The sequence below is a fragment of the Bos indicus x Bos taurus genome, chromosome 8 (genome assembly GCF_003369695.1).
Source record: "Bos indicus x Bos taurus breed Angus x Brahman F1 hybrid chromosome 8, Bos_hybrid_MaternalHap_v2.0, whole genome shotgun sequence".
Classification (NCBI taxonomy): Eukaryota; Metazoa; Chordata; class Mammalia; order Artiodactyla; family Bovidae; genus Bos; species Bos indicus x Bos taurus.
The window spans coordinates 93,787,797-93,805,232 of NC_040083.1; the positions used below are offsets into that span (position 1 = coordinate 93,787,797).

The window sequence follows — 17,436 nt, forward strand, 5'->3', positions numbered from 1 at the left end:
AAAGGAGAGGGGCAGCAAGGAAACTAGCAAGACTGGCTGGAGTTTTTCAGGGAGAATATGAAGCCACCTTGAAATGCGAGGCTGTGAGGAGAAATAAGTTAAAAGGGTTTTTAGAAAGTTCTGCTGCTCCTCATGATTTGATTATCCCTCTGTAGTCTCCCTCAAATTTTTTTTTCAATAAATTTCTTCATTAACCAGAGAAGGCCACTCTGAGAATGAGATGTTGGAGTGGAAACTTGAAGCGCCAGTTAATGTCTGAAGTAGAGGAAGAACAGTGCAGGGGCCACAGGGCTATGGTGAGCTTATGTTCAGGAAACTGCAAATAAGACCATATGGCTGGAGCCTGGGGAGGAGTGTGTCACCAAAAGTTCAGAGATAAACAGGAGCCAAATTATGTAGGACTTTATACATCGTGGTGAAGAGTTAAAAAGATTAAAACCTTTATGTGCTAACTTACTAACCTTGCATGCAAGGCTACTTTTGAGTTTACATGACAAATACTCCTTTTTTTGCCTTGGCTACTGGGTAGATAAGGGACTATAAGTGGAGTTAAAATGTTTCAAGAGTTTGTGCTATAAATTCTCAGCTGTAGTAATTGAATTTTACATATAGATGTGTTTACTTTCCTCAGTGGCTTACGTTGTAACTCAGTGTAGTGTATCTTTTTGGTAAGAAGGAGTTGTATGTATTGCATATAAAAATAGTAAAATCTCTTTATTCTTGACTGAATCCTAAAATACAAATTTTTTGGTTTTCTCAATGAAGTCTGCTTTTTATCTTACTAGTATAATGACTTGATGAAGAAGAAGAGAATTGTGGAAAACGACAAATCCAAAATCCTGGCAACTATAGAAGACCTTGACCAGAAGAAAAACCAAGCCATAAATATTGCTTGGCAAAAGGTATTTGAACCCCAAAATATTATCGTTTATTCTGTATGAGGCAAAGATGGAAGATGACATCATGTTAATAGCGTTGTACTCTAAGATAAATTTGAAGCAACAGCTTTGTGTTTGAATGAGGCACATGCTCATACCTTAAAACCTTGTAGACTTTTTAAAGCATTTTGTCCTTTTGGACTTAACTGCTGCTACTGCCATTATGGTCTCATCGTCTGCTTGTTTGGTTCTTATACTACATGAAGTTAACTTTGTAGATTTCTCTCCATCACTTGCTAATTCTGGTTTACCTTTAAAGGGGACAGTATTTGCCCTCTTTCTCATGAGATCATAGGTTCTAATATTGGACAGTATTCTAAAGTTTCTTCCAAATATCTGCCATACCCTTACTCATCCTCTGCTTAAAACTGGAAGCATTGTTTCACATTGCAAAAGTGCGAATTGTTGGAATGCTTCTCCAAAGGACCCCTTCAGTTGTAACCTCTGTCAAATATTAGTGCTAAGAATATTTCTATAGCAAGATTGTATTCCACTCACAAGTTATTGTGTTTCAGAATTCATAAGTATTATACATTCTTAGGTTTTTTAGCACATCATTTTTATAATGTTAGATTTATAATTATAAAATTATTTTTATGTAAGTATAATAATTTATTAACAGACCATTTGCTCTTGTTTTACATGAATTATCTTAAAATAATTCCATAATTTTGATGATTATTATCTCTATTTTATAAATGAAGAAACTAAAGCTTAGAAAGTTGAAATTAGCCTAAGATCATAATAGTCAAAAGGTAGGAAAACTGGAATTCTCTTTTCCTAAATTAGAATTTAAGTTAAAATTACCTTTTGTTGCTCTTTAGGAATTAGAACTGGTTAATTGGGAAGTCAGTATTTCCAGGATTCATATTCAACAAAATCCCAAATAACCATTTTGGTTCTGTTCTATGACAACTTCAGCAGATTTCAAGGTTCCTTACTGTTATTTCTACTTCTTTGGCTGCATAGATTTGTCTCCGTTAGCATAATCCTTAGCTTCTTCTGTAAAGTTTTCCTACCATAACAAAAGACTGCTAGTTAAAAGCTTTCATAGATACTGTGTTGTTTGGCACTTTAGTAAGCCTGGGCCTCTAGGATAAACTGGGCACTTTACCACTTTTTCTCTTTTTAATTTTGCAGGAACTTTATTTTTGATAATGGCAGAATCTTTTTCATTTGGATTATTTTTCCTGCTCTACAACTTATTTTCAGTGTTCCATCTCCCTGTAGTATTTCTGTCATTTAAAAAATGCTTGTACAACATTTGGATTTAACTCTAGATCTGAGATTCTGTCTCTTGGTTTCGCCATGATTCCTGGATTTAATTCGAGTACAAATTTATATTTTAAACTGATTTTTCTTCAGTCTCCAAAGTTCTCCCGAACCAAGTAAATTTACTGAGTGCTTACTATATATGTCAGACACTATTCTTATATTAATTTTCCTATTTAATTCTCAACAGTAACCTAATGAGATAGGTATTATTATCAGCATTCCATACTTCCTTATGGCTTTAAGTGTACTTCCTTCACAACACCAGAGTATTTTAGAAACTGGTTTTATTTTTGTTTCCTTCTTAACCTGATTGGATTTTCAATATTCAACTTATTTCCTGTCTATGATAGGGCTGTATTCTTCTCTACCTGTTACCCGATAAGATTCTTTTTTCCCTTTTGAATAATCCACATGGGATCCCATGGTCATCTTTTGGATTTATTAGCATTCCACTGTCTTAATTTGAGCTGTCTTTCTCCTGTCTGGTCAAAAAATTTCAGGTGTTTATAGACACTATGTTATCTTCCATCTTTCCCCCATAAAAAGTGGACCTCTCCCCATTGTAATGAACCTTGTGTAGCTCTGGAAGTCTATCCTAGATAAAACTAGAATCTACTTTCTCTGTGTAGGCTATTAGCATGTATGCAGTTGTTCTTAAAATATGTGTTCCTTAGCAAATTTTTATTTAGGAGACTGTTTAAGTCTAGGAGATTTCCTTATTACTACAGATATTCATAAAATATATACTTGCATTTGAATTTTATACTTGAATAGAGAACTTGGCTGTCATATATCTTTGTTGGGGGGGCTGTGCATGCATGTATACACTCAATTTTGTCTGGTGAACCTCTAAGATTATTAGTCATGTCTGAAGACAGATGGCTGAATTCTCAAATGTGTATGAAATTACTCAGTTACAGCCTAGAATATTGGTCCTAAATCTCTGTGTAATCTCCTGCTGCAACTTTATGGGGATAGGCCAAATAGCTTCTTCAGCTTTTTTCTTTTGGGGCTCAGTCCTGTTCCTGTCCCTTGAAGATCTGTGAAAAGTATAGAAAAGAACCATTGAACACCTTTAACAGATCTGTTTTGATTTCATGCCTCTTTTTCTCCTAGACTTCACTCTGATCTTAAGCTTTTAAAGTTAGCTAATAATGACAGGCTTGTCTTACCATATCAGTCAACAGAAAACAAATTATACCAAAAAAAGTTTTTGTTTTTCTCCACCAGCTGAAAATTCAATCTCCTATATTATCCAATTGTGTGTCTCTGAGGATTCCTGCAACCATGGCCGCCTGTTGTATCAAACGTCATCTTAGTGTTAGAGGTACAGCCTGTAGTTTCCCCTCAAAGTTTGAGCAAGCTCAGTAAATGATTTCTGTGAAGAGACACATAAATTTATCACAGCCTTATACTCTTGTCGCAACCACTGGGCTCTAATGTTGCGATGTTGTATTGCTAGCAGCTATAGACAATACATGAATGAATGGGCATGACCAGATTTGTCATATGGACCATAATTTGCCAACCTCAAAACAAGAGTAACAGATAACAAAATTTCACCTGCTTGTTTACAAATACACATGTCATTTGATTTTTCTTGGAAAACCTTCTATGATATAAATCATTTTTTTCATCCAGGTGAACAAGGACTTTGGATCTATTTTTTCTACTCTTTTGCCTGGTGCTAATGCTATGCTTGCACCACCAGAAGGGCAGACTGTGTTGGATGGTCTGGAGTTTAAGGTTGCCTTAGGAAATACTTGGAAAGAAAACCTAACTGAACTTAGTGGTGGTCAGAGGTGAGTGAGTGTTCCCTTTGAAATAATTCCTCTTATTTTATTATAATCCATCAACTCTCTGCCTCCCAATTTTATTTCAGATTTGCTTTTCTATATTTGCATGTGAAATTTAAGGAGCCTAATCTGTGAGACTATGAATTCTGATTAGAACACTTGACTAAAATGATAGGCAACAAAGTAGAAATAAGGATTAGCATCTAGGAAACTAGACCAAATACATGAGAAACAATTATTTTCAGATACTGGAAAATGAATGATCCAGGAGTATGATCCTGAGAGGAAAGAAACAAAATGCTGAGTCCAGTGTTTACCCTAGCTTTCTCCCTAGGAGTAATTCTTGACTGCAGATGCAGGGAGGGAAACACACACAAAGACCATTAGTCTTACTAAATGAAGGAAACATTAGAATTTGGGGAGGTCCCAGGGAAATACATCACGGCATTACGTTTGCACCGTCCCTAAAGTGAAGGCTATTCTAGACACACCTTAGCAAAGGTTAATTGCAGGCCCAACACTATTTAAAGACAGACCACAAAGTTGAGACTGTAAACAACATAATCACAGTGTTCAGCATCTAATAAACACTACTAGGCAGAAATCAAGAAAATGTGATTTATAACTTAGAGGAGAAACAGCCCCAGAAGTGACAGATGATAAAACTAGCAGACAGGAAGTTAAAGAGAGTTACATTAAGTATTTCTAAAGATTACAAGGTGAGAGAAATGGAAACTATTAAAGAAGATGCCAGTGAAACTTCTAGAGATTTTTTAAAAAACAAACCTGAAAGGAAAAGTTCTCTGCCTGAGATTGATAACAAATTCAGCCTTAAAAGGAACATGAGTGAATTTGAAAACATAGCAATAAACTATTAAAGTTAAACTTAGAAAGAGCTTCAGTGACCTGTGGGGCGATATTGAGTACTCGGACATACATATTATTGGAATTTCAAAGAGAGGAAGAGGTAAAACAAGATACTTGAAGAAATAACAGCCCAGATTTTCCAGATTTGATGAGTTCTGTAAATCCACATACTTGATTTCTGTGAACCCCAGGTAGTATAAGGGATGGCCAGATGTTAAAGAATCTGCCTGTAATGCAGGAGAGCTGGGTTGATCACTGGGTCGATCACTGGGTCAGGAAAATCCCTTGGAAAAGGAATGGCTACCCACTGCAGTATTCTTGCTTGGAGAATTCCATGGACAGAGGAGCCTGGCGGGTTGCAGTCCATGGGGGTGGCAAAGAATCAGATACCACTGAGCAACTAACACTTAACACTTTGCTTTCACACGTAGGATAAATGTATGTACTCGCTTCCTACACATACAATAACACAGCAAAGCATGTTATACATAGTTGCTGAAAACCAGCATTAGGAGAAAAAAAAATCCTAAAAGCAGCCAGAGGTAAAAAGGCACATTAAATGCCAAGAAACAAAGATAAGAATGACTTTAGACTTCTTGTCAAAAACTATGCAAGCCAGAAGTCTGGAACAACATCTATAAAGTGCTAAAAGAAAAACGTGATAACCTAGAATTCTGTATATAGAAACATTTTCATATTGAAGGCAGTATATGTTTTCAGAAAAACAAAAGGTGGAAGCATTTAATTCCAGTAGAGCTCTATAAATTAAAGGAAGTTCTCTGGTGAAAGAAAAATAGTACCAAATGGAAACTTGGGTCTACATGACAATTAAGAGTACTGGAAATAATATGTTCTGGACTTCAGGAAAGTTTCTCCAGCCTTACACAGTGATTCAGACAGCATACTGAGAGAAACTTTAAAAGATCATTTGGCCTCACTCCTTACCTGCAGAGAGCCAAATGATTAAAAGCCCCTGAGAGAAAATTATGAATATTCATATAATTGAAGATGTGTATTAATTTTGTATTTTCCCCCTGCAGGATTTACAGTCCATACTACTTGATTGTTTTCATGTGCTCTTTGCTGTCATGGAACTCTCCTCCTTTGGATGTAGAAAATACTAAGATCTGTTCATTTTTATTATGAGATCTTTTGTCATTTTTGTGAATAGAATAGCAGTCCACTCTATTTTTCACTATTGATAAAATTCCTAAATGTTCTAAGAGTCAAAAAAGACAGCTTCTGCTTCCTGGTCAATCATAATTGAATTCCACAGTATAGATCCCAACATCTTTAATTGTTTTTGCTAAAGTCCTCGAAAAACTTTTTGAGGAAAATAGAGAATATTTGCTTATTTTCTTACTGGAACCTAAAAATTATTTCCATAATTAAGACAATATAAACTTATTTTCAGATATACCACAGTCTAGCATAGTAGTTTAACTCTTGGTGAGCCCTTTTTTTTTCTTCCTAAATGAATAAGTTGAAAGCTCAGTGCCTTAAATATTCGGCACAGAGAAAGCCATTGAAAAGTAGTTTTAGGTCGCTTTAATGACCGTAGCTACCCTGTTCAGCTTGCTTTTTATTGTACTGTTTCATTCCTTTCCTTTGCTAGAAAATTTTGTTTCACCTTCCTAGACCCCTCTTCTTCTACACAAATTTTTCCCCCACTTACATGTTTCTTAATAAATACCCTATTGGAATACAGTAAGCATTAGACTGTTTACTCTAGTGCTGCATGCTAGAAGATATTTGAAGTTATAGAGTTAAGTGTGTTATAGCTGTTACTGTAATTTTAATTCTATTTTTAAATAATTATAAATGTCTTACAGTAAATAAAGATTTTTTTAATGAAATGTTTAAGAAAAAATATTATGAGAAGTATTATATTTCTTCATACCAGATTAGAACAAAATCCGTTACAATTAAAAGGGATATAAAAGAACTGAAAAAGAGTTTTGGGGAAGGAAAGGAAAAACTATTAACACTAATATGATGTCTCTTAAGATTAGATGCTAAATTTAACATTCTAGTTATCTGACAAGAAAGAAGAACATATAACTTCTATTCAAAATAACACTCATTGAAGTGAGGGAAGAATGGAAAGCTAAACTATTTTAATACAGCAAAAGTTTTCAAGTTTGAAACTTAAGATTCTTTTTTCTATAACTATCTTCCAGCTAAATCAGCACTCTTCATAATAATAGGGTAGCAGATTTGCTTCAGCGCTTTGGCAAAAAGTGGTAAAATCAAGTTTTGATGGTATTTCTTTTGGCCTTCTTTTTTCAGGTCTTTAGTGGCTCTGTCATTAATCCTGTCCATGCTCCTTTTCAAACCTGCCCCAATCTACATCCTGGATGAGGTCGATGCAGCCCTGGATCTTTCTCATACTCAGAATATTGGACATATGCTACGTACTCATTTCACACATTCTCAGGTAAGAACCAAAAAGAGCCTCAGAATAGTTCTAGGATTTGTTTTTCTAAAACTATTCTTTAGTAATGGTCAGTATATATAAGGAATTTAGGATTGAAGAATACCAAGGTGTTGTATATCTCTTTAAATATATAATTCTATTCATATGGTTCCAGAAGGAAAGAGGCTTTCATCTCTTATTAAAGAAAGAGCCTGGAATTACAATAGCAGGTTATAGCATGAAGAGGAATCTATTTTTTTTTTTTTGTCACTTGAAATTATTTAGGTTAATTATTTTCTCTAGCTAGCTGAGAGAAGATGCACAATCAAAACAAGACTGTTTCAAAGATGTACCTGGAAAATATATCAGAAATGTGTCATGTGTTGCTTGATGGATACTCTTCATTCCTCCTAAAATGCAGAGAAAAACCCTTGAAGCTAAAAACAGTTTTTTATTGAACTGTTGCTGTAGTAACTAGGGCTACCATATAGATAAAGCATTGAACAGCTCTGGGGGGCTTCTGTTACAGTCATCATAGATTGTGTATTTATTATGGCAGGTTTTTAGCAGATAACAGTGGCATTTAGAGCTAGCCAGTTGATAGCCGATAAGACAGTTGATACTAACTGGAGAAGATAGCAACAAGCAGTCAACCAGCAGGAAATAGTAACTTGGGTAATGAAGCACTCACAGTAAAATTAAGCGACTCCTAAAACTGCATATGGAAAGAATTCATTTAGGTGCCTAATAATAACTATTTATTATGTGCATTTGCTTGGAGCCCAGCATTTAAAGAGATAGCAAAATCAAATTTTTTCCAAATGATTCTTAACCGCAGTACAAAAACAGCGAACGAACTTCAAGGATGCTACAAATTTTTCTGTTTTCCTTTTTCCCTTAAGTTCATTGTGGTATCCCTAAAAGAAGGTATGTTCAACAACGCAAACGTCCTTTTCAAAACCAAGTTTGTGGATGGTGTTTCTACAGTAGCCAGATTTACTCAGTGTCAAAACGGAAAAGTTCCAAAGGAAAACGAATCCAAGTCAAAAAGACCCAAATGATCACACATGAAGTTAAAAGTAAAGATTCACTCCTTCACCTTGACCTGTTTTTTAAATATACACTTTATAAGAACTTGGGATTCATGTTGTTTGTATAAAAATGTAATATTGTTACCTAACCCATTTTCTCTTCCTTATATAATCACTTATAACTGAGCATAAATTCCTCTTTTCTGAATCAGTGTTAACTATGGTCCAATTACTGTAATTGTGATTTCATGTATGTCACCAAGTGTTTTTTCTTACACAAGTCTTTTCTATATTAGGGAGCCTGAGATACATAGTTGGTGGTAAATTTTGTATGTAAGAGCAAAATTACCAAGAAGCAGATGAAATTAAATTACAGAATAAATATAGCTGATAATCAGCTTTTAATAGCTAATTCCTAAGGTAATATTAGTGTTTTCTGTTGCTAATAATGTCGTTCAGGTAAGGAAGAATCAAGTAGCAAGTAGCTGGACCAACAGAGGGAACACAAAGAAAGCTGTTAGGCATGCCCTGAGCTATTTGTGTTTAGTTCCTTGAGGACAGTGCCAGGTCTCTGATTTAGACTCAAATAGAAAGCAGATCTTAAGAAGATTCCTGTTATTTTAATGATGTTTGAATACCATATTATGCTTAGTAATTGGTCTGTGCAGTCTTCTTTTTTTTTTTTGATCTTTATGAGTATTTTAATAAGAGCTTAGGACAAAGGTATCCTCTGCGTGCTGCTCTCTGCTGCAGGTTTATCTGAAGTCTCCTAATATGGTCAGAGATTTTGTTAGCCTTTTCATAATTCAATCAATAACAGTCTGTTGGTGAGTGAGAATATAGGAGCCAGCAGACTAAACCAAATTAATCTTTTTCTTTTAGTCATATACATATGTAAATAGATTCATCTGTTTTACCAAAAGGACTTAAAATTTCATGACTATTTCTTAGTGTCCTGTTTTCCAATTCAAAACCATGAATTTCCTTTTAAGATTTCAAAAGATGGCGCTAACAATCAGCATAAGAATACTATTGATAAGATTCTTCATATCTCTTAGTTTATCTCTAGAACTATGTATTCCAAACTCCAAATCTTGAAAGTTCTGACGTGATTTAACCTGACCTCAGGTATGTTATTTTGGCCCCACATTTCTTCTTACTACTTGAGTTTTTCTTCCTTTTTGGTATCCTTTTCCTAGTATATGCTCATACTTCCTGGCCTTGGGTTTAATATTTCTCATCCTTCATCCTCATACATAGCTGAGGATGTCAGGTAACACCCAGGTAACTGATACTGTGGGGCACATTGGAAAGATTGAATATGGAATTAGTTCTGTCCTCTGTTGGAGGAGGAGACAAAGCTATAAATGCTGAGTTACAGGAAGGTCCAGTATTGTATACAGTAGACGTAAGTATGGTGGTGGTGATGGTTTAGTCACTAAGTTGTGTCCAACTCTTGTGACCCCACAAACTGTAGCCCGTCAATTTCATGAGATTTCTTTCCAAATGTATTGCAAATTGTTTGCCAGAAAGAATTAATTCACACTGTTAATATAGTATACCTGTTGACTTCAACCTGGTCGGCAGTGGCTATTAATTATAATGATTCTAATTTACTAGTTACAAAATGGTGTTTAATTTCTATATTAATTATAATTTTGTAAGTAATTAGTAGGATTGACTATTCTACCATATGTGCTAATTTTCTTTCCTCTGCCAACAAATTTTCTATTTGTTTGCTTTTCCAGTTTTTATCTATGTGTATAATCTTGCTTTGTGATGGAAATCCTCTAATATATTAAACTTTTGTGAGTAATGTTGTCATTATTCTTTCATTAGAGGGAACACATTAAGGGGAATGGGAACATTTGTTTCACAGTAATATAAGTAACTAGTATTTGAGCTTTTTCTATACATCAGACACTATTCATTCATGTTTTCACACTTAATTCTCATAATAGTCCAGTGAGGGAAATACTGTTATCATTAGCAGTATATAGAGGAAACTCAATTGAGCCGTGAGGTTAAGAAACTTGCCCACTGTGTTAATACAGTTAGTGACTAGCAGAGCCAAAATACAGATCTTACTGTTAGTCTCTATTTATACACTACCTCTCTGATAGCTTGAATATCTGCATTTGTTATACATAGTAGATTTACGAGATGTCTGGATGACTAATATATACCATGTGAAACTTAGGGGAAAACCTCAAACGTTTGAAGAAAGGATTCCTTGCATTTTTGTTATTGGAATTTCAGGTATGCTAACAGCAAATTTCAAAGCAACGATGATAGAATCCCTCTTCTACAATATATGGTGGAGTAATTTAACCGGCCAGCCCTCCCACAGTCATGTCATTTGCAAATTAAGGAAGTTGCCTCTTTTTTAATCTGTTACCTGTTTTATTCTCCTGCCTTATTTCACTGGCTTGAACTTTCAGCTCCATGTTGCGTGTAAGAGTGATGTGAGCTGGCATATTTGCCTTTTTCTCAGAATTAGGAAATAGAGGGTAAAAAAATCAATAATTTATAAGAGAAAAATAAGAGAAAAATTGATGAAAACAACATTTGTTTCTCAAAAGAGCAACAGAATCAGTAGATCTCTAATTAGAGCAACCAAATAAACCAGAGAAACTACCAATCACTAATACCAGGAATGAAAGAAGAGTTGCCACTATGGATCTTAAATAAGGGTACAAATTATGAACATTTTTATGTCAGTAAATTTGACAACTTAGGACAAAATGGGAAAATTAGGAAAATAAAAATCACTGGAACTGCCACAAGAAGAGACAAAATCTGAAGAGCCTCAAATACTATGAGTACAGTTGAAGTTATTGTCTTCCCACAAAGAAAACTCTAGTCCCATATAGTTTCTCTTACAAATGTTTCCATTCAAGGAAGAAATACCACCAGTCATCATTACACAAATTTTTCAGAAAATGGAGAGGGAAGAAATATTTCCAACTTATTTCATGAGGTCAGCCTTGTTCTGATATTAGAACTAGACCAAGACATTACAAAACAAGAAAATTACAGGACAATGGTCCTCATGAACAAAAATCCTGAAAATATTAGCAAACAATCTAACATCTATAAAAAATAAGTCATTTTCAGACTTTTTCAACAGATGGAGCTGACATATATGGAAAACAAGCACTCACCCTTTACAACATACATGAAAAATAACTAAAAATGAGTCATGGACCTAAAAGTAATATTCACAACACTTCTAGAAAACAATTTTAATGGTCACGGATTAAGCAAAGATTTCCTAAGACAAAAAACAAGCCATTAAAAAAACATTAAATTGAAAATCTCTTCAAAAGACAGGAAAACAAAAACCACAGATTAGAGAAATCATTTGCAGTGTACTGTGCTCAGTCGCTCAGTGTGTTCGACTCTGCAACCCCGCGGACTGTAGCCCGCCAGGCTCCTCTGTCCGTGGGGATTCTCCAGGCAAGAATACTGGAATGAGTTGCTGTGCCCTCCTCCAAGGGATCTTTTCAACCCAGGGATCAAACTTGTGTTTCCTGCATGGCAGGCAGATTCTTTACCAGCTGAGCTACCCGGGAAGCCCTTGTAATGTACAGTTAACAGAATCACATGCAAAATGAAGAAAGAACTTGTTATTCACATGTCCAGTATTTGCATGAATGGTGCAAAATGGTAGGTGAAACTGCTGTCACTTTAGTTTAAATCAAGGCCACGTGGTATAAGTAGTACCAACTGCATTCACTACCATGCATTTGAATTTTTTTACATGGCATTTTGAGTGTATTTAATGAAGCTGTAAGAGTTATTTTATATATCAACTTCCTGAGTACATGTCTAATAATCTCAATGATTAAATGTGAATTATGTATAAAGCACTTATGTTGCATACCAAAACATGATGGTTATTTTGCAGAAATTATTTCATTTTTGTGAAGAAACTTTTTTCATGGAATTCCATTTTTACTTGAAAAGATAAGACAAACTGTTTATTAAGTCTATGGCATTTGTTAGACATTTCTCAAAATGAACAAAGTGAGCCTGTCAGAAGAACCTAACATACATGTTGCAAATAATTGTAGCTTTGAAATGAAAATTAGAATATTGGCTACCGTGTATTCCTCATTGTGAGCCTGATATCAGTTCAATTACTAAGACTTTTCTGATAACACTGGTGGCAAAGTTAACATGGGGTTTTTAAGAATATTGCACTATGAAATGTATTAGCATTTTGAAGATTTGTGTAACTCAATGAATGGTATTTTTCAGTGACCAATATGTCCACGTTAAAAAATCATGGATGGGTAAAATAGCCATTCTAATTATAGGAAAGACTGGTGATCTTAATATTACAAGGTAGAACTTTTGGTTTCAGATTCCACATTGCAACTGCCTTAAGAAGCTGTCACTTTTTGTTGTTTGTATCAAGAAAGAATATCCACATTATCTAATATTCCTCCCGTTCCCAACTCCATGTTTATTCTCAACTCTAGACAGGAAACTTGAATAATTTGTTCAAAGTCATACAACTAGAAAGGCGTGGAGGCAGAATTTAGACTCACACTGTGTGGCCGAAGAGCCATATTCCTAGCCATTATGCTATAACAAACTGTGAGTTGGGTATACTTACTGCTTTGTACCTGGAGCTGAGAAAACATATTTTGCATTGGCAGGATTCTTATACTTGTCATGCATGGGTCAGAGCAAGGAGTGATATATTTAAATCCATCTTAGAGAACAGATTGCCGATTAGGTCTAAGGATCTAGTGAAATATTACGGTTACTAATCCCTAAAGCTATGATAGAATGGTAGGCAGAAGCTGTCCCTTTTCTTGTTAATCAGTTAAGGATCAGAGTTTTCTTCAGTGGCCTGAGAAAACACACAATTCTTTACAACTTTTATTATGCAGGTTATATAGGATGAGCTCTGTTTGTTGATGGTCATTAATTAAGCATCTAAAGTTCTATTAAACTTCAAGATTCACTCTTGTTCCATTCTGCATATTGGTCCTAGTGCACATTGCTACCCTATGTAAACATTTTGGCATTCTAAGCTCTCTAACGGAGAAGGCAATGGCACCCCACTCCAGTACTCTTGCCTGGAAAATCCCATGGATGGAGGAGCCTGGTGGGCTGCAGTCCACGGGGTCACTAAGAGTCAGACACGACTGAGCGACTTCACTTTCACTTTTCACTTTCATGCATTGGAGAAGGAAATGGCAACCCACTCCAGTGTTCTTGCCTGGAGAATCCCAGGAACGGGGGAGCCTGGTGGGCTGCCGTCTATGGGGTCGCGCAGAGTTGGACACGACTGAAGTGACTTAGCAGCAGCAAGCTCTCTAATCTCCCACTTAGAGGAGTTACAGCCTATCTTAAGCTAACTGCCTTTATGAAGGATCTCTACTCCACCCAGTCTGCAACAGTTGCCACTCCTGAACACCGCCCTCTTCATGTTTTGCTCATGCTCGTCTATGTGGAATAGTCACTACACCATCCTACCAACAGTGTACCCATTCCTCAAGATTCTGCTCAAAAGTCACCACCTTTCTTTTCTATTCCCATTCCCCTCAAATGGCATCCAAAAAAAAAAAAAAATCCAAAAGTGTAGTAATTGAACACAAGTCTTAGTTCTAGTAGATTATGAACAGCTGAGTGCATCTCTTTGGCGCTCATAACCTATTAATGTATTGATTGAAAAGATTATTTGCTAAATAAATGAATATCAGTCACTTCAGTCACTCAGTTGTTTCTCACTCTTTGCGACCCTATGAATTGCAGCACGCCAGGCCTCCCTGTCCATTACCAACTCCTGGAGTTCACTCAAACTCACGTCCATTGAGTCGGTGATGCCATCCAGCCATCTCATCCTCTGTCATCCCCTTCTCCTGCCCCCAATACCTCCCAGCATCAGAGTCTTTTCCAATGAGTCAACACTTCGCATGAGGTGGCCAAAGTATTGGAGTTCCAGCTTTAGCATCATTCCTTCCAAAGAACACCCAGGACTGATCTCCTTTAGAATGGACTGGTTGGATCTCCTTTCAGTCCAAGGGACTCTCAAGGGTCTTTTCCAACACCACAGTTCAAAAGCATCAATTCTCCAGCGCTCAGCTTTCTTCACAGTCCAACTCACATCCATACATGACTACTGGCAAAACCATAGCCTTGATGAGACGGACCTTTGTTGGCAAAATAATGTCTCTGCTTTTGAATATGCTATCTAGGTTGGTCATAACTTTGCTTCCAAATAAATGAGTATAAGGAATCATAAAAGTTAAAGATGGACCAGACCATGGTATTAATCATTACCACACTGTATGGATTATCAAACTAACTAGAATGAGATAGATTAACTCATATTCACTCTGAAAAGTTACTGTTAGATTTTGTCATGTAACCATGCAGGATTTTGTCATGTAACAATGAAGCCTCACAGCAAAATTTTATAAGTGAAAATTTCATGCTAGAGATTTTTCCTCCAAAGGAAAGAATTGATAATGTCAGTCCTTTTATTATCTATTACTTGCTATTCTGTTTCTGTAGGTGTGAAAAGTATATAAATTGTTTAAACCATTGTATTCCAAAGTTGAAAGGTTTTTATTTCATACCAACTTTAATCAAAAAGAATTTCAAATCTGTTAGTAACAGGTATAAAAGTTTGCTTTATTGCTAATTACTTAGTGTTAAAAATTCAAGGCAGATGTTAATTTGAAGAAAAAAGTCTAAAAGAGACTTTTATCCTTAGATTGCTTCCAGCTCAGCCTAAGGAGGCAGCTGTTAAGTACATCCTGATTACCTGTGCTTTTGGGGACTAGAAACAGCATGAGTAATTTATAAATAATTCCAGTGCATTAGCCATATCTTCCACTCCCTCTCTCAAGTAATTTCCACTAGGGCTAAATGGACCAAAAATGCACTCTGCTGCCAATCGATGGGCCATGCTCTTTCCTGGTGGGTTGCTATTGAAAAGGTTAGAAGGTGAAATGTAGATTCAGAATAAAGAGAGAAAAGGGAGGAGGAAAACAAGCATATATTGACTGCACATGGTTTCATCTCTTACGTATTTTAACAACAAAGTTCCTGTGATCAGTCTCAGGTGATAAAAACAGGCACAAAGAGAGAAGTTAATTTACCTCAATTACGGTGCCACAAAATCAGAATTTGAGAATGCCTTTACTTCCAAGGTTCATGATCTTTCAACTACACAACTGTTTCTAAAATATTATTTTAAAATATAAAATTATTTAAAAGAAAAACCTTTCCACACAAGACTTAAATATGAACATAACTTTGAGATGAACCCCTTTTGCCTTCCATTTTCATAAAACAGTAAAATAACAAAAAATACAAAATAAGCACAAACAACCACAAAACCAAGTTTAGCTCAATAACATCTAATTATGCAGGTAAAGGTGAAATAGTTACTGCTTAGGGTGAGACTGATGTTATCTGAAGAGCAGCATGTTAACATAAATCTTGTAATGAATCATATTCTCACACTTTCCTCACTCTTCACCACTATAAAACCTAGCAGAGAATGCTATAGTGTCATTTTCTCATCACCTACTAGGTGTCCATATTAAGAATACTTCCTTAATTTCATATCCTATTAAAATACCTCCAGTTCATGCTAAAGAGAATTACAGAAGTATTGGGTTGGACAAAAAGTTCGTTCAGGTTTTTCCCTAACGTGTTACAGGAAAATCCATTAAGGAAAAATTCAAATGAACTTTCTGGGCAACCCAATATAAATGAGATCACCATGCAATGCTTAATTAAGATGGAAATTGCTGAGATGAGCCCCAAATATGTCCTTATTTTTAAACTTACCAAAATAAAAGCACAAACATTTAACCAAGAAAGCATTACAGACCTGAGAATGTATCCCTAGAGATCTTCCAGTTGCAGTTTGAAAAAGACTGCAATCTAGTATATTGAAGACATACCTGCATAATTTGTACAGATGATCATTATTCTCTGACAAAGGCAAGGATCTTCTCACAGTAGCATTTTTTACTATCCACACCAGTGTTCCACTATATGTAGGATAAAGCTTCTCCACTCTGAATGGTAACAGTTTCAGAACACCCTTCCTGCCCATTATTTTGAGATGAAGGAAATTGAGCCAGAATAACTTTGCTATTTGGGGTCTAATTTTTAATTTCTCAAAATCCTATAAAAATGTCAAATATAACCTATTTATTATGCCTTTTTCATAATGTGAAATTAATAATACCAAACTGTTAGGATAGAAAAATTAGAACATGGTACATGCTTAACCTTTTTTAAAATATACAAGGTACAGAAGAAAAAAAAAAAACGTGTTAAACTGTATTCCCATTAGCATGTGGAGACAACATACGGAAACAACGTAGGTGTCTTGATGGATGAATGGATAAAGAAACCATCATACACACATACACTGAAATATTATTCAGCCATAAAAAGAAGGAAATCTTGCCATTTGCAATAATATGGATGGACTTTGAGGACCTTACACTAAGTGAAATAAGTCAAAGAGAGAGAGACAAATACCATATGATCTCACTTATACGTAGAATCTAAAACAAAACAGAAAATCTCCGCTCAAAGAGAACAAATTGGTGCTTTCCAGAGGTAAATGGGTGAAGAGGGTTGACAAGTGCAAACTTCAGTTACAAAATCAATCACGAGGATGTAATATACAGCATGGTGATTACAGTGAATCCCATATCAATATATTTGAAATTTGATAAGAGATCTTAAAAGTTACATAAGAAAATTGTGTAACTGTATGATGATGTTATACTAGGCTTACTGTGGTGGTCATTTTACAATATGTACAAATATGTTGTACAACTGAAACTGATGTTTTATGTTGTATAAGATGAAACTGTTTTGCCTCATTTTTAAAAAACTGAAGCTGGAAAGGTGGTCTAGGATTGGAATGAGGAAAGTCTGACTTTCAGCTGTCCTCAACAAATTGATTTGAATGGATTGAAGGGGAAAATGATGCTAGAAAATCTAATAAGATATCAAGAGAATAAAACTGAAACTTCCTCCTAAAATATATAAGGAAAATAGACAAAAAATATTCAAATGTGTTGCGACCCCATTTAGAAATTAGAAAATTTAGCACAAAT

The 17,436-nt window shown here is 35.3% G+C and overlaps 1 protein-coding gene across 1 annotated transcript in view; it reads left to right on the forward strand.

Moving 5' to 3' along the window:
• SMC2 (structural maintenance of chromosomes 2) overlaps positions 1 to 10,135 on the forward strand; it is a 50,415-nt gene extending 40,280 nt beyond the window's left edge. Inside the window, exons 22-25 of the mRNA XM_027550427.1 lie at positions 786 to 902; positions 3,855 to 4,015; positions 7,166 to 7,313; positions 8,195 to 10,135. Coding sequence (XP_027406228.1) covers positions 786 to 902; positions 3,855 to 4,015; positions 7,166 to 7,313; positions 8,195 to 8,353 — 585 coding nt within the window. The 3' untranslated portion in view covers positions 8,354 to 10,135. The remainder of the gene's footprint in view (positions 1 to 785; positions 903 to 3,854; positions 4,016 to 7,165; positions 7,314 to 8,194) is intronic.
• The last annotated feature ends 7,301 nt before the right edge of the window (positions 10,136 to 17,436 follow it).